Source organism: Octodon degus, unplaced genomic scaffold (genome assembly GCF_000260255.1).
Source record: "Octodon degus isolate 3935 unplaced genomic scaffold, OctDeg1.0 scaffold00033, whole genome shotgun sequence".
NCBI classification, from domain to species: domain Eukaryota; kingdom Metazoa; phylum Chordata; class Mammalia; order Rodentia; family Octodontidae; genus Octodon; species Octodon degus.
This window is the reverse complement of record NW_004524609.1, coordinates 7,686,497-7,706,927: the sequence shown is the minus strand read 5'-3', so window position 1 is coordinate 7,706,927 and position 20,431 is coordinate 7,686,497. Positions and strand designations below refer to the sequence as shown.

At 50.3% G+C, this 20,431-nt stretch overlaps 1 protein-coding gene across 1 annotated transcript in view; it reads left to right on the top strand.

Moving 5' to 3' along the window:
- The window catches only part of Fam20a (FAM20A, golgi associated secretory pathway pseudokinase), a gene marked incomplete at its 5' end in the record, with an annotated part of 62,628 nt that extends 47,647 nt beyond the window's left edge, over positions 1-14,981 (top strand). The window contains 10 exons of the mRNA XM_012514481.2: positions 1,872-2,056; positions 2,734-2,784; positions 4,360-4,438; positions 8,713-8,805; positions 9,702-9,817; positions 10,225-10,405; positions 11,211-11,320; positions 12,049-12,130; positions 12,589-12,648; positions 14,159-14,981. Of these exons, the coding sequence (XP_012369935.2) occupies positions 1,872-2,056; positions 2,734-2,784; positions 4,360-4,438; positions 8,713-8,805; positions 9,702-9,817; positions 10,225-10,405; positions 11,211-11,320; positions 12,049-12,130; positions 12,589-12,648; positions 14,159-14,426 (1,225 nt within the window). The remainder of the gene's footprint in view (positions 1-1,871; positions 2,057-2,733; positions 2,785-4,359; positions 4,439-8,712; positions 8,806-9,701; positions 9,818-10,224; positions 10,406-11,210; positions 11,321-12,048; positions 12,131-12,588; positions 12,649-14,158) is intronic.
- Between the last annotated feature and the right edge of the window lie 5,450 nt (positions 14,982-20,431).

The window sequence follows — 20,431 nt, the reverse complement described above, 5'->3', positions numbered from 1 at the left end:
TTCCTGAAGGAGATTCCTGATTAGAAACTCAGTGGAAATTCGAGAACCCGGCATATTTCAAGACTCTGAACCCATCTAAGCAGGAAACCTGACTGAGTCCTGGGTCGAGAGCAAAGGTAGAGCGAGCAACCCAGCAGAGCACAACATCGTTTATTTGGCGCAGAAGCAAGAAACTCCCAGCCAGACTTGGAAACTGATGTCTGACATCAACGAGCTGGAAATCCAGCTGTTGAACACGAGTCGCCGAAGACCTCGGGCGTAAATTCTGCAAGACGGACTCACGGGCAGAATGCATACAGCGGGAGGTCCGATCCAAGCTGCAGGCCTGAAGCCCTGGCCCTTGTGTGGTGTTTCCCAGGGGGAGGAGTGAGTGCAGAGGGTGGGATGGGACAGCACAGGAAGTGGCGTGCAGTGCATCCCCGAGTCCCAAGAGTGAGTCAAGAAGTAGCCAGAAGTAACTAGGGTCCAGTTTACCAGGGTGATCTGTTCCTGACAGCCCAAAGGCCTGGTAGAAGCAGAATCTGCCACTTCCTCCTCTGAGTTTCTTGAGCATCTAGAGAAATTACGGCCTTAAATAGGAAAGACAGTGATGGACGCCTCTTTCTGTGCCTTTTTCTATCAAATTTGCAGGGAGAGAAAGTACAGATGGTGTCTCTCAAGCAGCCTTTGGCTTTTTTTTTTTTTTTAAATGTATTTAGTACAGGCTCTACAGGGTCTCATTACGCAAATTGGACTCAGTGATGCTCCTGTTTTCAGCCTCCCAAGCCCTGGGATTACAGGCGTGCACCACCAGGCCCAGTCTCAATTGCTGTCTCAGCGCACCCCGTGGACAGGGCTGGCACAGCATGTGGTGCCAGGGACCAAAACCTGGTCTCTGGGCCTGCCTAAGCAAGCACGTTAGTCCGCTGAGCTATCTGGCCTGCCCTCAGCCTTTGGCTTCTGTATCACTGTCACTCTGTTTTGTTATCAACCTCCCTGTCTGATGAAGTGTTTTGATACACAGCTACACAGCTCAAAGAAGGAACTAGAAACTCTTTTACTTGGTCAGGGGTAGCTCAGTGTCTGAAAAGAAAAAAAAAAAAAAACTACCTTTTTAGAGAGAAATAAGTCTCACCCAGCTCTAAAATAGCAAGAGCCAACAGCTGCGCAAAGCATGTCTGCTTCCCAAGTGACTGTCCCTAACAGATGAACAGCGAGGGGTGGCCTGGGCTGACTGTCTGCACACTCCGCCCCCTCTTGTGCTGAAGCCCTAAGCCCCCGCGGGCATGCGTGCGGGATTTGGAGACTGACCTTCCATTTTGCCCTGTTGACTTCACAGACACACAAGGCCGCTCCCAACCTGGACTCTCAATCTCCAAATAGCAGCACCATCATTGTTCACTTTTGCTCTTGCTGAAAAGGCCACCGAGGGCAGCCGGCAAGCGGCTAGTTCATTCTTCTTTGATGTACTGATTCACCTAACTCAGCTTCGGCCCCCACTGCAGGACCCCCGCTGCCCACGGTTCTTACCCTCGACCTTCTTCCCCTACCTCCCTAGATCGGGACCCCTTAGGTATAAAGTGCTGGAAGATGCAGAACAGGGTGTTGTACTGGGAAAGTCGCAGAAAGCCTCGGGCTCTCCCGAGGTCCCGTGTCACAGAAGACCTCCACTTCTACTCCTAAACCTGCCCTTTTTCATCACAGGACGCATACAGCCTGTATCACTCACTGGAGAGCCAGCAGGCTGAGGGCCCGCAGGAGCCGCGGCGCACCCCCTAGTATGGTGGCGCGGGGCGTGGCCCCTACCAGGTGCTCGATGCCCTGGCTTAGGGAATGCATTTTGGGTCCTCCCATTTAAAAGCAAAACCAAGCATGCCCTTCTGCTCTTTCAGACGACACAAGATCTACAGAGAACAGCTGAACCTCACCTCCCAGGAGCCGCCCCTGCAGCTCCAGTTCGACGCCAGCTGGATCCAGTTCCACCTGGGCATCAGCCGCCAAGGGCTGTACTCGCGGTCCAGCCCCGTCGTCAGCAGGCTCCTGCACGACATGAGGCACCTGCCCTCCATCAGTGCGGGTGAGGTCACAAGGACAGGCGGGATGGACGGGCTTCCTCATCGCGGGCCACACGCCTGCCGTAAACGTCACAGGCTTGCCACTGGCGTGTGACAGAGAGGTTGTAAGAAGGAAATATTACGCGTCCAAAGAGCTCTTAGAGCTTTGATCTCCTCCAAATCCCCAAATTGAGGCACTAGGACCCTTACAGAAAGCTGACTGTTATTTTTTGGGTGCTTCTTTTAAAACGGGCCCTGTGTTACCTCTTACACAGTGACTTTATGTGCGAACATCATGATTGCCATTTTGCAAGTGGGAAAACTGAGACTAAAAAAGATTAACATGGTAATCGCAGTGCTAGAGACAGGATCCGGGGATTCCTACACAGGTCTGCCGCCCCCGAGTCTGTACTCGCAAACACAACGGTCTGTGTGATACAGAATAATCAGCTGAGACAATCGTGGAGCTGGGGTGGCTGGGATGTCCCTGAAGGGGCTAGAACGGGGCTGGAGTGCAGCAGAAGGAACCACGGCTCCCGGGTCTGGGTGAACCCTTCCTCAGTGGTCAGGGCTGAGATCCACGGGATGTATCCAGCCCCTGCTGTGGCTGGTCTGCGCCAGAGCAAGGGCCCCCCGGGGGCGGGGGGCTGTCCCGGGAGTACAGCTGCAGGCTCTCACGGCGGCCTTCTCTTCCTTTCAGATTACAGTCAGGACGAGAAAGCCTTGCTGGGGGCATGTGACTGCACCCAGAGTAAGTGTCCCAGCCCCACATCCACGCAGGCCCGCAACATATGGCCATAAGAACCCCAGATCCTCCGCAGTGGGGGGGGGATCACTGAGACCCCACACTTCTCCCCACCCACCCAGGAAAAGAAAAGGTTTTGAGGAGAACTTCTGCGTAGGATTCTGCTGGTCAGGCCGTGGGTCAGGGCAAGCACTGTAGGTACCATTTGCTAGCAATGCACGATCTCAGTCTGTACTGATTTTCCGAAATTGAACTGTAAATTGTTGCAATACCTCAAGTTATTGCAGTTATGATTGCTCAGGACAGCGGTCTGCGATGCTGGAGACACATGAGAACCACCTGGGGAGCTTTAACGGTGATGTGTCAAAGGTTAAAGATTGGAGCGCCCTAGGGCGCCACCCGAGAGGATTAGGCTCACTGGTGACTCAGTGACTCAAACGCAGCCAGGGCTGTGAGCCACCAGGGACAGGTCATCAAGAGAATCAAAAATGTAGGGCCAGGGGTATGGCTCAGTGGAATAAGCGCTTCTCTAGCAAGTGCAAGGGCCTGAGTTCAATCCCTGGTTCTGCAAAAAAAATTGCATACATACATACAAAAATGTAGCCCGCGTGGTGGCGCAGGCCTGTGGGCCCAGCACTGGGGACGCTTGGGCAGGATGATCACTGTGAATTCCAGACCAGCCTGGGCTACACATGAGCTCAAGGCCAGCCTGAGCTGCATAGCGAGACCCTGTCTCAAAAGAGACCCCCCCCAAAAAAAAAATCATAAAAGGTTGGCCTGCCAGGTATGAAGTGTACATCTGTAGTCCCAGCTACACGGGTGGCTGAGGCAGGATGGTTCCAAGTCTGAGGCTAGCCTGGGTGACTTACCAAGACCCTGCTTCAAAATGAAATTTTAAGAAGGGAAAGGGGCTGGAGATGAAATGTTTGCCTTGGGCAAATAAGGCCTAGGGTTCAAGCCCCAGCACCACCTAAATAGATACACTGGTTCCAGATGGGCTTGACACAAAAGACCCCGGTCAGACACACACTTACCTGCACGTGCTGCAGAGATCAAAAAGGTCTCTGTGTGATGTGGTGTGAAAGCCCTAGGCCTCCCTCTCCCTTAATCCAGCACTTGCCATTCGCTGTTCTGTCCTGGCCCTTAGGGGGCAGCCAGGGCTGGAGAGGTGATGGGGGTGGCGAGCAGGGCAAACGGAAGGAGGCAGCACCCGCTGATTCCAAGGGGCCAAGCCTCATCCCTGTGCAGGTGCAGAGTGCCCCATAAAGAGACATCCTCACACAGGTCCAGTGTATCAGGTGGTGGACTGGGATCCACAAGGCCGCAACTGAAACGCAGAGAACTGGGTTCTTCAGAGTAGGTCATTCTTTGGGTTTTGGGGCTCTAGCTATTGGGGATCCGAGCCTATCCTTTGCCATTTCCTGGCCTGGCAGAAGAGGCACTGAGCCCCTGCACCCACCTGCCAGGGCCTGACAGCATGGAGTCCGCCCTGCTTTGAGAAATGAGTCCTCGTTCTTAGGGTCTGGCAGCCTCATTTAGGGGATGATGGAAGCACCCTTAACACCCATTTCACCTCCCCAGTTGTGAAGCCCAGCGGGGTCCACCTGAAGCTGGTGTTGAGGTTCTCAGACTTCGGGAAGGCCATGTTCAAACCCATGAGGTAAGAGATGCCCTCCTCCTTAACCATACCACATGGCAGCCCCGGGGAGCTCTGGCCAGAAGATGACAAATACGGCCCCACTCTTTGCCAGGCCTAGAAATCTCGCCTTTTCTGTTTATTTGTTCTGAGACAGGGGCTGGCTTTGTAGTTCAAGCAGGCCCTGAAGTCCCTGTGTAGTCCAGGCTGGCCTCAAACTTGCGGCAGTCTTCCTGCCTGCCTCAGCCGCCCAAGCGCTGGGATGACAGGCATGTGCCACCACACCCAGAACACTCTCTTTTAAGTGTCAAAAAGTTTATAGGCCTCCATCAAACTGTATTTGTTTTAAAAAATTAAGACAATGAACAAAGGCTCTGCCAACCACAGGACACATGAACTTACATTTTGTTCCTAAGAAGAGCAACTTATGTAACTCGGAATGCTGTGATACGTACATAGGGTGCACTGATAGGTCTTGTGGTCTGCACAGCCTGGGGTGTGTGTGTGTGTGTGTGTGTGTGTGTGTGTGTGTGCACCATTCTGGGACCAAGAGTCAGAAAACCCAGACTCGAGCCTCCTGAAGCCAACCTCCAGGTCTCAGCCCACTGGAATGTCCCCCTGGAGACAATGTGTGTGAGCGAGAGCCACAAGAGGTCCCCACCACCCAAGTCCTGTGGTCCTCTAATGTGTTCCAAAGACGTGCATGAAGCCAGTGAATTTCTGCTTTTAGTCACTGGCTTTTCAGTCCTATTATAGAAAACAACTTATGAATTTAGAAATCCCCTCACAGGCTCACATTTCACTTGCCAGAATTTCTTTACAACTGAGTCAATGCTAGAATCAAACGTGGAGGAAAGGCTAAACCAGGAGTAAGATCGTGCCCCCTCTCCACCCCATCACCACCAACAACCTGGGGCTTTTGTTGTTGTTGCTCTTTTGTTTTTGTCTTTTTTATTTTTATTTTATTTTTTATTTTAGGGAAGGGTCTACAGGGTGTTCTTGGTCTCCCTACTAGATCAGACTTGTAGTGATCCGCTTGTTTATAGCCCCCCAAGAGCTGGGATTACAAGCATGTGCCACCACACCCAGTCTAACTGCCCTCTCCCTGGGCCCCCCGGGGGGCGGGGCCAGCACAGCAGGCCCAGGGATTGAACCCCCAACCCCTGCGCCTGCTTGCAGGCACTTTAATCCACTGAGCTATTTGACCAGCCCTGTTTTTGTCTTTTTGAGAAAGGGTCCTGCTATGCAGTTTAGGCTGGCCTTGAGCTCACTTTGTAGCCCAGGCTGGACGCCAACTCTCAACAATCCTCTTGCCTCAGCCTCCCGAGAGCTGGCATCACGGGTATGCATTACCAGCCCAGTCCTTCAACAACCTATTCTGACCAACTCCATCGGCCACAGAGCCAACACCAAGGAAGGGCATTTCTCATTAATCCATCTCACCCAAAATAAAGTGAAGGGCAGTTCTATCATTTGAGAAACAAAACTAGAGCTTGAGTGTACAAGGGCTACTTCTGAGGGACAGTTTTGAGAAAGATCACCTCTTATATACAGGCAATTAAAATCAAATAATTTATCTATTTGTTCTACTTATTTTAAAGACTTGAGGTTTTGTTCCAGTGCCCAGGTGGGCCTGAACTCCTGGGATCGAGTGATTCTCTTTCCTGCCTCAGCCACCCGAGTGTGAGGGTTTTGCTTGTTTGTGGCCCTGGGGACTGAACCCAGGACCTTCACCCTGGCAACCATCTCCCCGGCCCCTTCTGGCACAATGCCCAGCTGAATGGGAGAGCCACCAGCAAGTTTCTAACAGTACAGAGTTGTAAATTACTGTCACACTTAGTCACCCACAGTTATTGTGTATTCACAAGAATGTTACAGTTAGAGGCCACACCAGGACCACTGACACGGGAATATGAGGTATTAACAAGCGTAGACGCCATGCTGAATATGCCACATTCCCCACAACTCACCAGACCCATCAACTCCATCTAGAACAAATGCCACACGTGGTACAGAGATATCTCTAAATTACACAAACTGGAAGTTAATGTGGCACGGATGCGCTCCACCTGAACTGTTCCCGTACCAGCCAGGAATGACTCTCAGTGCTGTTTGCAGCAAAATGCTCTGCTAGCCAACGACAAACCAAAAATCGTTCCAGTTAACCAGCGTCTCCCAGCCCAGCCCCAACTGTAATGCAAAAGCCTCCACCACTTGGTAATAAGAGTAATTTTTACCTGTTCTTATGTTCTAACCTATCTGAACATACAATTTTATAAGAATGAACCCAAAATTCAAATATAGTATCATTTTAAAATGTATTTCTTGGGCTGGCCAAATAGCTCAGCAGTTAAAGTGCCTGCAAGCAGGCGCGGGACCAGGGGTTCAATCCCCAAGCCTGTAGTGCCAGGCCCGCCCCCGGGGCACAGTGAGAGGGCAATTGAGACGGGTTGGCTGTAATCTCAGCTCTTGGGAGGCTGTAAACAGTCAGATCACTGAGTCCGATCTAGTAGTGAGACTTTGAACTCCTTGTAGACTCTTTCCTAAAATACAAAAAAAATAAATAAATTTTTATTTTTTTGCTCCGAATGCCTTCAAGGCATGACTGGCTGGCTTGTGTTGTGGGGATCGAACCACAGCAACCTGAGCCTGACTGCTCTGCTGAAGCAGCCACTTAAAGAACTGAGCTGAGGGGCAGGCCCCCAATAAATTTTTAAAAAATAAATAAGATGTATTTCTTTATAAAAAAAAAAACATAATCTCTTTTGTAATTTCAAATGAAAAGCCTCTGTTTTCCCTATCCCAGAGGGGAAATAAGAATTTATCTTTGAATTTTATTTTTTACTTATCTATTTATTTTAATTAATTAATTAATTTATTGTGGTACTGGGGATTGAACTCCGGACCTTGCACTTGCCAGGCAGGTGCTTATGCCACTGAGCTATGTCCCCAGCAGGACTTCACCTTTGGCTGCTGTATGCACATTCTCAACATGAGGAGGATGCTCTCCAACATGCTGCGCTGTCCGCTGCACGTACGTGCTTTGCACAGTGAGAAACGTGGATGTGAAGTAAGACAGTGTTCAACTGTAGGAGCACTTCTAGCATCTTCCATACACTAAAGAAATGTTTAGCAAACCCAGGGGGTGCCACGAGAGACCACATCCTTATGCCCGATTCAGGAATTAAAACACAATGGGAACAGAATTCCGGGCGAAGCTAAAGGGAAGTGGGTCAGGACTGCGCGCCGGCCCCGCACGAGCCGCGCAGGAGTGCCTCTGCAACACACGCTCTCCCTCTGGTGGCGCCCTGCGGCTCTCAGGACTAGCTTGTTTCCTTGGTGAAGCGCACCTCACCATCTCAGCTGCGGGTGCCGCACAGCTCTCTGCCACATGATGTTTATTTACACTGCGTCTGCAGCCTCCGTGACAGCTCCACACGGTGGATCATAAAGTGACCCAAACAGCATCAGTCTCTCATGTTTATGATCAAGACAAAAGTCAATGTAGGGGCCGAAAGTTGCCTACGATGCCTCCGCGAGGAGCAGGAGGAGGAGGAGGAGAAGGAGAAGGGAGGAGGAGGAGGAGGAGGAGGAGGAGGAGGAGGAGGAGGAAGAGGAGGAGGAGGAGGAGGGGGGGGGCAGCGGGGCAGCTTCCGGCACATGCATGCCCAGCCAGCCCATCACTCGGAGCCGGCCAGTGCCTTTCAGGAATCCATCTATGTATCAGTAGCTTCTAAGCCGGCCTCCCTCTTCCCTCCGGCTGGGCCCACTCTTAGCACTCACCTTAGTTCCTAGCGGGCTTAGTTTCCACATTATCCCAAATGACCTGAAGACACAGTTTTCCCAGTTCAGCCCTCAGTCACGCTCGACTCCACCTCTAGGGCGCTTCCCAAGCTCTGGCTCACACCTGCCGCTCTGCATCTCTGGGTAGGCGACTCTGCGAAGGTACTGGTGCTGCTACTGTCCTCTCTCCTATCTTTACATCTGCACAAGGGCTGTATTTCTTTCCTTGAAACTACTGGGTTGCTTTTTTTTTTAAAGAATCAGCCACCATCCCCAGAAGTGAAGTAGGAAACGTGAAGTGGTGCCCAAGCGTACCATCCGGCAGGGAGTCTGACTGCTCCTGCTCCACATCTCTTCCTAGCCCAGGGAGCCAGGAGCCACCCCTGGCCTGCCACTCTAGGCGCAGGTGAGGCAGAGGAGCAGGTCCCTCCTCCTCGCTGCTTCTGCCTCCCAGCTCTCTTCTAGGCTCTCGGCCGAGGCCTGAGTCCAGTGCGTGACCCCCTTCTTCCTTCCAGACAGCAGCGGGACGAGGAGACACCCGCAGACTTCTTCTATTTCATTGACTTTCAGAGGCACAACGCTGAGATCGCAGCTTTCCATCTGGACAGGTGGGTCTGGTGTGGGCCGTGGGGGGTACGCCCCAGCAGGGGCACTGGACGGGCCCTTGACTGGAGCATCCTGCCTTTTGTCCCTTCTGGCTCGTCCTGTTGTCCAAACCTCAGTGCTCTCTGTGCCTTGAAACTCTCTCTGCAAGCCCATCGATTAGAAAATGCAGGGTCTTCTACAGCAGGGAAATGAACATTTCTAAAACGAACCAACCCTGTCGCAGTGCCCACATTGCCACCTCTGCCACCGCGGCTGTGACCCAGTTCTTGGCGCTATTCTGACCTGAAATGAGAAGCTGCCCGGTCCCACATACCCAAGTCTTAAGCTGACAATACAAGGTGACAGCACGCCCTCCTTCACTGCTAGGGAAGTGTGCTCTGCGGATTCTTACCACACGCCCCAAACACTTTCTAGAAATGCTGAGTCTCAGCCTTACCCTAAGTCAGAACAAGATCCCCAGGTGATTCTGCACATTTAGGTCTGAGAAGTGCTGACCTGAAACCGCTTGGGCCAGCGTGGTGACGCACCCATCATTCCAGCACTCGGGAGGCTGAGGCAGGAGAAACGCTGCAAGTTTGAGGCCAGCCTGGGCTACAAAGTGAGCTCAAGGCCGGCCTGAACTGCACAGCGAGACCCTGTCTCAGTAAGACCAAAGGGGGTAAAAAAGAACAGTACAGAGGGTGGGACAGTCTCGCAAGAGGTTTGAGGGATACGGTTGCCTTCTCTGCCCCTTTTTTGCCCTGGGCCTGACCAGCTCTGCCCCTGCAGAACTGCCCTCAGCATCCCCTGCTCGGTACAGCAGGAGCACGAGCCATTTCTACCTACCGTAGGCTGACCCGGAGACAGGCTTGTCCCTGCCTCCAGCCCAACCTCATGCTGACAGCCCTCTCTCCCTCAGGATTCTGGACTTCCGGCGGGTGCCCCCAACAGTGGGCAGGCTGGTGAATGTCACCAAGGAAATCCTAGAGGTCACCAAGAATGAGATCTTGCAGAGTGTGTTCTTTGTGTCCCCAGGTAAGGCCCAGGCCAGAGCCGTACTCTTCCCAAGTATGCAGCAAGGCAGTATGCCTGACCCCCGCGCACCCGTGACTGGGACGGCAGAGGCTGGATCGGACACGGCCGTCTTGGTCTCAGCATAACCCAAGATAGGTTCTGGGTGGGGACAGGTGTGCGTGTGAACCCCACCAGCACTTGTGGGCCCTGAACCTACAGTGCTGCCCCACCCTGTGGTAAGGGAGAATGTTCAAAATGTGGATAGGGCCCAAAGACACCGGCTGTCTCACTGTCTCTACTCTGGGATGTCAGGAGCCTGGTGACAGCACCGCCACCCCAGCTCTGCCCCTGCTCGTGGCAGGTCAGGCCACCGCTGCATGTGACCACACACACAGCCTCACCATGCGTCTCTCTCGTCCCTCCTGCAGCCAGCAATGTGTGCTTCTTCGCCAAGTGCCCGTACATGTGCAAGACGGAGTACGCAGTCTGCGGCAACCCCCACCTGCTGGAGGGATCCCTGGCCGCCTTCCTGCCGTCTCTCAACCTGGCCCCCAGGCTGTCCGTGCCCAACCCCTGGATCCGCTCCTACTCGCTGGCAGGCAAAGAGGAGTGAGTGGGTGCCCTGGGCACAGCCCCCCACACACACAGCCTGCAGGCCGGTCCTGGGGGGCCACAGCTGGGCCCCACAAGCAGCCTCTGTCCCACTGCATGTTAGTGCTGGGCCCGGTTGTACTGGATCTGTTCTCTCCCTGGAATGTACTGAGACCCTTAAGGAGACAGAAATAGAAGGCACGGGTTCTCTCTTCAGGAAGCTCCTGGGCCTAGAACAGAAAAACACCCAGATTCCGACTACCCGGCGCAGTATGTTCCATAATAGAGGAGCTCACAGGACTGCGGGAGGCGCCAGCACTAGCTGACTGGAGGGGTAGGGCGCACTGTGCGTCTCAACCACACAAAACGAGGACGTAGGAGGTTTCTTGAGAGACGTGACAATCTGTGAAGACTTAGGGGAAGGGGTGTGTGGTAGGCAGAGGACCATCTGGGAGGAAAAATGCCAGAGAGTGGCCTGGGGTTATGGACAACGTAGGAGTCCGGGAGGCGGGAAGCAAGGGTAAGAGGCGTGAGAAGCAGGACAGAGACAAAGCTCTGGCCTCCCACAGCCTGCGCCAGTCAGCCCAGCACCCAGGGTGGAAGGCGCTGAACCTCTCAGCAGGGGGGCGGACTCTGCAACTCTTTCCCTTGGGACCCTTGTTCAGCGGCCTCACGAATGGGCCTGGCTACCACAGGCATCCTGAGAAGCTGTCACCAGCCCAGGGCAGTCAGCGAAGCAGGGCTCTGACAGCAGGCACAGGCGCAGGGAGGCCCCCGCCGTGCCGTCCTGGCTGTTCCAGCCCAGGCCCTCTCTCACCCTCAGGTGGGAGGTCAACCCCCTTTACTGTGACACAGTGAAGCAGATCTACCCATACAACAGTGGCAACCGGCTCCTCAACATCATTGACATGGCCATCTTCGACTTCTTAATAGGTAGGTGCCCAGGGTTGGGCCGCCCGGTGCAGGGCCCCCGTTGGGGGATTGGGAACACGGTGACAGCCTGGCTCAGTGGGCATGAGCAGCCTGTCCCTGCCACAGCTCAGGAGTGCAGGTCTAAGGGTCAGAAGCACACACGCTCCCTCTCTCCAGAGAACTGGGCAAAGCTGAAAAACTGTCACTGGGGAGGCAGGCCCACCCCCTACCACAAGCAAGCAGAGCAGATTTAGACTCACAGGTCCCCTTTCACCCAGTGAAGGACGCCAGGTCGGAAGGTAAGATGGCACACAAGGAACAAATCAAGAGGAGGGCTGCAGGCAGGCCTCAGCCTGAGACCAGTAGCTCTGCCATCCAGCGCACGGTAACTACGAGGGGCTAGGAGGGAAACAGTCACAAAGCGAGCCAGCACCCACCCACATGCTCAGAGCTGGGGAGACGGCTTGCTGCCACTCTCTTCAGGAAGGTGGCATGCGCCTGTGGGCTTGGGTGAGAGGGCCGGTGCAGGAAAGCCAACATGGATCTGTGCGAGGCACAAAGCCAGGTCCGTGTATCAGCATCCCTGGCCAGGCTAGGGGAGGGGCGAGGATGGAAATGCCAGGTTCGGCCCGCCTCAGCCTCCCTACTCTGCACTGCTGGCTGGAGGCCTCCACTCCCTGGAGAGCAAGTCGGGAGCTTCTATCCTCCTCACTACCGGACCTGGGTCTCATCTCTGGCTTCCTTGACAGGAAATATGGACCGTCACCACTACGAGATGTTTACCAAATTCGGGGACGACGGGTTCCTTATTCACCTGGACAATGCAAGAGGGTAAGTGATAGTTCTTGTGTCCCTGCTGTCCCCCCTCCAGCCCTGCTCAGAGGGACCCACAGACCCCAAGGGGGGTCTTCTCCATTAGGTCTGTCTCTCTGCCCACTTTCCCACTTGCTTCTTTCCTCTTGATCTCTGCTGCACATCACCGGTTTTCCCCCAGCTGGAGAACACTCGGATGCTCTCCAGTGAAACAGGGTGGGGTTTGCTCTAAGTTTCCTAAGCAGCACACAGCTGGTGACAGAGAATAGGGCTTGTTCTCCCTAACTGGGGAGCGAAGGAGTGACCGCTTGGTAGTGAGCGAGAGGCTTCTGTGACCGGAAGGTACGAAGGAAGGTGGCCGCCATGGCCCCTAGCATTTTTATTCCAACCACTGACTCAAGGCTGAAGTAGAAAGGCAGGGAGCGCATGAAGGGACCCAGAACAAGGCCGCTGATGAAAGCCGTTTCTTCTCGTAGGTTTGGACGACATTCCCATGACGAAATCTCCATCCTCGCGCCTCTCTCGCAGTGCTGCATGTAAGGCCTCAGGCGGGTGGGCAGCAAGGGCCTGAGCTCCGGGGCCTTTCCCTCTGCTGGCACCACATTCCGGGGTTCAGTGGCCCAGGGCGTGGCTGTGCAGAACCATTCCTTACACTACCATCAACACTCCCCCAGCAAATCCCGCCTTTCTCATCCTCAGCGTAAAATGCACTGGATCTGCTTTTAAAACTCACAACAGCCAACTTCAGTCTGTAACCCACTCAGATAATGACCCACTTGTGCAGAGCCTGAGGCCCCTGACATTATTAACTAGACGGCTTCACCCAGCACTCACACGGGCTCACCAACACTGTGTGGTCAGCGTGCGAGCGAAGCCGGCTAGGGCCTCAGAGTCACACAGGACGCAGGCACTGACGCGGGGAAGGGGGGACTGAGAATGATCCAACATGGGCCAGCTCCCCAAAACCAGTAGAAACAGCGTGTATTGCAAACAATTTAAAAACAGAAGGGGCACTTCTGCATCTACCTGGCCGCTCTCTGGGGACATCAAACCTACTTCTGCACCCTCTGGCCGTTCTGCCTCCCCTGGGAATGTCAACTGCTCAGCCACATGTCCCGAGCTAATTATAAATCTCAATTCACACTTAGCAAAACCACCCCATGTGTCCAGTGGAAAACTCAAGCCGGGTATGCTAGCAGGAGGCTGAGACAGGAGGATCACTGTAAGTTCAGGACCAGGCAGGACTACAGCATGAGCTCAAGGCCAGCCTAAACTGCATAGTGAGACCCTGTCTCACAAAGAGAAAAAGAAAAAAAAAAAAGCAAAACAGGAACATTCTTAATCAACTTCTGTGAATTTAAACCTGTCTTCCTGCCTGCTTCCTTCCACCAACAGGATAAGCAGTAGCAGCTTATGACCAAAAATAATAAAAATTAATAATAATAAACAATAAGGCCAGCTGGACATGGGTCCAAGTTTGATTCCTGCATATTTTTGTCCTTGATTTTAGAATCTGACACAAAGAAACATGAAGTTAAGAAACAACGTGGAGGCTGACAAGTTATCTTAAAATAAGAGGCAACATTTCACTACGCATTACCTTAAAAATCCTAGACATCACCTCTGGTGGAGGGGCAGGGTCAGCTATTCGAATGCTGGTCTACCTCCATGGTTCAGGCTGGTGGAACTCACTCTGCAGCCCAGACGGGCCTTGAACTCACTTCAGTGCTCCACCTCAGTCTCCCGAGTGCTGGGATTACAGGCGTGCACCACTACACCCGGCACTCACTTCAGTTTTATCAACGTCAAGCAAATGCATGTGGCCCAGCACAACCACAGGGGAACACCAGTTACTGGAGGTCAAACAGCATGGCAGGCTCTCAGTCACAAGGCTACTAGGGAAAAGCCTGTTTCACTCATTCCCTTTTTATCTTACATGGTTTTCATTCACTCGCAAAGACGAGGGCTCTGAGGACACCAGCTGCTGCAGAAGCTAGTTAGCCTCCTCACGTTTGCTCACTTGGTTCCTGGCTTTTGCCTTTTTAGGATAAAGAAGAAGACACTACTGCACCTACAGCTCCTGGCCCAGGCTGACTACAGGCTGAGTGACGTGATGCGGGAGTCGCTGCTCGGAGACCAGCTCAGCCCCGTGCTCACTGAGCCCCACCTCCTGGCCCTGGACCGAAGACTCCAGATCGTCCTGGGGACAGTGCGGCGCTGCATAGAGGTCCGGGGAGGGCAGAGCGTCATAGCCGACGATGGCCCAGCAAGGCAATCAGCTCCATACCCAGGCCAGGCTAACCTGACGAGCTGAGCACCCAACAGCCAAATTTCAGAAGAGACACCGGAGCCAGCGGCAGACTCAGACTTTCGCTCTCTCACCCACAGGACAGTCCCAGGGGCTGAATCACTAGCTCAGGAAGGAAGGACGCGTGGCATGTTTGAATCAAAGGGGATCCACTCAGCTTGATGTTACCCCTTGGTGTAAAGGTCGCTGCTTCTGCAGTGAACTGCCTTGGCTCCATCTTCCCAGGAAGCACTGCTTCCATCAAGGCTGCAGACTACCTTCTGGGAAGCCTGGCTATGGCTCAGGCTCGCAAGATCAGGCAGCCTGTTCTCAGGAGTCTAGCAGTCAATTAAAAGGACAGCAAGTGAGTATGTGCCTGTCCTCGGACCCCTACTGCACCTACAAGGGTAACGCCTGGTGCAGATAAACACCTTGAGTACCTCAAGCAGACTCTCATCTGCAAATGGCTAACCTTCCCACTGCTACGACTCAGACCTCTTCCTCTCCTTATGCTCTCCTCACTGGCCCAGTATGAGTAAAAGATGCTCCATGACTGTCCTACGGTGACTTCTCTGGACAGTCATAGAAGGGAGTCATAAAATTGAAGTGCAAAAGAGGGACAACCGGGGGACCTCGCAAGCCAGGACAGCACGGGTGCCCATCAGGGGTCTGAGCTTAGAGCACAGCAGGGTAAAGGCTAGCGCCCACCAGAGCCCAGGAGCCACGTCCTTTCCTAGACAGCCCACAACTGTCATCCACCTACCCGCAAGAGCTGGGCCTTCTGGAGAGGCAGGGCCCTCCTCTGGTGCTAGCTTAGAAAGGACTATATCAAGTTTCCCAAGCTTCCCTTATGGGACAGTCGAGTCCCTATGTCCTTTATCATCTCCCTAGACTGCCAACATCTAAAGCCCTTTTAAAAGGAATCGTGGCTTATAACAGGAATGTGTTCATTCCAGGCAATGATGCGTCACCAGGTAAATACTTTCATCATATGGTTTCTGTTCTGCTAAGATCAAAGGCTCAAACACTGCAGGTGAGAGGGAGTAAGAAAAAGCTGTCACTAAAGAGACAAAAGACAACTACAGGGATCGTCTACTACCTCTGCAGAATGCCCAAAGTCAGCTGAATGGAAGATACCGTCCCCGGTGTTCCACCTTGCTGCTGCTTTGCCCCGGAGCCTTGCCCCTCCCTAGCAACATCGCTGCCGGCCACCCAGCCCGAGGCCTTACCACACGCAGGGAGCTTTACCAGAAGCACAGAATCAACATACACGTCTCCAACCACCTGCATACACACACAGACCACCCTACCTCCAGTGGACAAGGAAGACAACCAAGGTGTAGCGACGCTAACTGAAATCACACCATTCTAAAGTGTTCTTTCCACTAAAAAATTCAACATAGTAACAATTTATGACTGAAATTGCTTGCTTAAAATAAAAAAAAAAAAACTTACCTTTAACAGAATAACCTTACTATGTCCCCACCAGCTTGACCCCACTGGTGGTACCTGCAGGTGTGACTGCCGCACTGGGCGGCACAGTACAGTCCCACTGGGCAGGGCAGGCGGCCCAATGCGACAGCCACACGTGTGCAGTCCAGTCATAAACTTGCTAACCCTGGAAACGTCCTTAGCTAAGGGAGCGCGGCTGCGGCTCAGAGCGTCCCCTCAGTACATGTCTCTCTTACTTCAGGTCATTTTTTTTGGCCCAATGGAAGAGCCAGGAAATCACACCCAGAAAAATGGGCAAAAAGTATCCTAGCAGGCATTCAAAGACAAGTACAAATGACTTCCAAGCCTCCGGAAGAGCTTGGGGAAGATTACGGCTCCATGTCAAATCCAGCTACCTCTATGACCGCAAACTAGCTTTTAAATGGCATGTATTTTGCTATGTCACATAACAGAACTGAATTTCGTATTCATACTATTTTCAACATTCCATTACTGCTAAAAACGTTAAAACATCATTTGTTTAAAATACCAGAAAGCATTCTATTTTTAAAACTATCAAGTTCTCCCAACTTGTTCATTCTGACCATTGCTCAACTTCTCTCAAAATAAATACGTATTTTCCTGACTCTATGTGAAAATTTCATGTTATCTCTGACAGCAAACTATAGTATGTGAGCTTGTGGAGACAGGATTTGAGGAGTTTGCTGCAGCCTTCTGAAAAATCAGGACAATAGGAGTTTGAAGACAGTGTTACGTCCCATAAAGGTGTCAGACGCTGACCTGGCAAATACTGAATCACTGCTCCCAGGGGAAATCCGGGGTTAGGTCTCTGGGAGTCTCTGCTCTTGTTTTTGCCAACCCATCAATACATAATTCTGTTTACGTCATAAAGACGCCTCTCTTACGTGGCCAAGTCCTCCACCCTACACTCATGGCCAACAGCACTGACTCATGAGTGGACAAGGCTTCACTAACTAGAACACCCGCTCTCTGCATAAGGCCTATCACAGCTCTTTTGCAGGCCAGAACATCTGTCAACACATGATTCCTACACTTGCGGGCCTTTTGAATAAGAAATTCATCAACAGAAAACGCAAAAAATAACGTGGTACTAAAAAGACCACAAAAATGAGTTATCTTGCATCAGCTGTGAATAAATGTCAATGTCCCTTAGCTACAACCTCAGCTGGGGAAACAGGCACTAGAGGCACAAACGTTACTGCTCTGCAGTCATTCGGGTCCCTGAATGGCTACAAAGGCACCCTAAATACTGTACTGCCTTGGGGTAGAACTTAGCAAGTAGGCAGACCTGCAAATATGGAAGACACAGACAAAAGGAACTGATTTCCGATTAGCACCCATGTTTTTAAAAAGCCCTCCACCTAGTGGCAAAACACGAAACTATGTAAACATAATTGGAAATTTTTCGTAAAACAAAATCACACTCATTAGTGCACTTAAGTTTTAGGTGTAGTCATGTCATAGTTCTAAAGTCATGTCAAGAAACAGATTTTAGGGCCAGGGATATGGCTCAGCGGCACAGCGCCTGCATGGCAAGCGCAAGGTCCTGAGTTCAACTTCCCATACCAAGAAACAAATTCTAACTGTGTATTTTAGAACTCAACAATGCGAGTTTCCTCACTAAAACCCCGTACCCATAAAATGGGAGATATTTAATATAACATCATTTAAGTTCATATAATCACTGCCTCTAGCGACGATAATGTCAGACACATTCGGGGACAAATTAAAAGGTTTAACTATTTACTGTTCCTTCATGTTCTTCCACCTCAATTAACACACTGGGCCTAATGAAAGTAAAGAAAGGGTCCACCAATTTGTTGGTGGAGACAAAGCAGTATTTTAAAAACAACAATCATAGGACCAGCGAGATAGCTCATCAGACTAAGCGCCTGCTTGGGCAAGCGCAAAGACCAGGGTTCGATTCCCAGCATCCCATGCTGCACCGGCCCTGCCCCCGGGGCACACTGAACTGGCGACCAAGTCCTGATATGGTGGCACAGGCCTGTAATCCCAGTGCTGGGGAGGCCAATAACAGGAGGATTACTACAAGTTCCAGCTGTGTAGTGAGACCCTTTACCAAGTACATAAAAATTTTCAAAAAATAAAATAAAAACAACAATCACCCAAAACCCTAACACCATGCTACTTCAATTTTAAAATGTCAACACTGAAAGTATCAGACAAAACAATGAGACTACATGTGCCAGTTCTAGAGCAAGAACTAAGCACAGTAAATCAACCAACCCAGATAAGCTTCTTCATTACGCTGCTGTGCTGCTCAAGGTTCAATCCCAAAGGGCTGAGGAGCGATTACAGAATCTGGCCGGAGGTGTGCAGGTGCTGGAGAGGCCAACATTAAAGAACGTCCTTCTAGCAGCACTACACGTGGAGAAGCCAGTACCGTCATACTGATGTGCGCAACTTCAGTATTTTACTGCCCGAAACCTAAGGAATAAGTATTTATTCATGCACAATTTAAAAAGAAATCTTAAGTACCTAAACGTGTACCTTAAAATTTGAACCAGTGACATACCCATCTGCAGATGATGTTTCCCCACTAAATCTAGCGAAGTTGCAATGCCCCAAGACTAATCTGCCTTCAATAAAAAGGACATCTTTGGCTTCTGACTGAATCTTTCCTTCCATGCCTTGGTAGTTAGATCTGACACAGTTTAGTTACCCTCATGCAAGGTTAAGAGATCCAGCCTTTAACCAGCTGAACTGGAAAGCGCTGACAACAGATACTCTTTCAAACCATGGATCCCACAATTCACTCTCCCTTTTCATTCCTGCTCTCTAGAGGAGCAGATTTGGGGGGAAGCAAGGAGGAAGATCGGAAAGAGAAAGGGAAGAAAAACCAATTCATTTAAGAATTTAAATTATTTAATCTTTTATTACTTGACCTACTATGAAGACAATCTATAACAAAAGAAATAGCATATATCAGCACACATAGTACAATCAGACTGGTAACCAGGAAACAATACAAAATGGTCCTCTGGCCATCTACACCTTCAAAGCACGCCTCATAAACAGACTCGCAGACCTAGAAATAATGACTCCGTAAGCGCTGAGGATCAACTGAGACACACTGTGCCAGCCGAGACTTTCCACATACACTTAGATTGCACAATTATAAAGCTTTAAATGTAATAATTGTTAAAGTTAGGCTTATCTTAAAATGTCTAAGTTAAAAACTACAAAAGGGAGTACAGCAAGCCAATAGGTTTAAGTAGAACTCATTTAGAAAGCAGTATATCTCTCTAAATACACAGGAACATGGTTATATACACATATGAAACTGCAATTTCATGGCATCCTACTTAATTCATTTAAGTACATTTTTGGCAATTTAAACAAAGATCAAATCAAGCTTTAAGCTGATATGAACATAATTTTTATTTTTAAGTTTTAAATATAAAAAGGTAGCCAAACACAAAGGTAAGTACAGATCATAAAAGCCTCATTTAATATAGATTTTGAAAATTAAAAAAATTTAACAAGGTGACTTCCTAGCCCACACTAAAATGGAACTAAGATGTCTCAGATTTCTATTTCAAGTGAGTAACAATCTATAAACTTCTCAAGCCTATGAAAAAAAAAATCTACCATGGCAAATTTAAGTTACCTGGGAAAGGTCAAGGGAGGGGATTATTAATCAGAACCGGTTGCAAAAAGGTGGGAAATACTTGCAGTCACCCCCAAATAAAACCTTACATTATATATATATATATAAATCACAATGAAAATAAGTGTCTACATTATGGAACTGTGAAATTTTGTTTAAAAAATAACAATAATAAAAATAAATGGTTGGTATCATTGGAATAATGTAACATATAAGGCTGGAAAATACTGAAATACAGTTAAGACTTAAAACACAAGTTTACTTTAAAAAAGAAAAAAAAAAAAAAAAAACTGCCAGAGAAACACACTAGACATGAAAGCCAGACTTCAAGCATGAGGGTCTTTCAGACCGCATGCAAACATACTACCCACCTCTACCCACCAGAAAATTCTACTTGACATAAAAAAAGGAGGGGAAAAGGGTAAAACCAAGTACAAAAACTTCTTCCCAAACCTCACACCCCAATGAACTTGTTAGTGGGGACAAATTTGCCAAAACTATCTATCTGGTTCCTTGCTTTAGCAACGTAACCTCCATTTCTCTTTATGACTGTTCTACCTGTATCCACTCAGAAAATCCAACCTCCAGGAATGAGTTTACTCAGCATAGGAGATTATACTGGAGCTAACTGAAGAACATGTATTACTAAAAGCTCAAAATTAACAACCAAGAATACAGATCTCAAATTCCTATCCTCAGTTTAGCATCTTATCATCAGTATTTGGCACTAGCTGGATAAAGGTCTAATCAGAATCTGTAGGCTGATGCAGACATAGTTAAACCATAACCCAATATTTGCAGTCTGTGATTTGGTTTCGAACTTAAAAGGCAGATATAGGTAGCCACACATGAAAATATCAGACAGAAACAAATCAAGCAAAAATATCGTGACAAATGAAAATTCAGATTAAGGGGGTTGAAACAATCA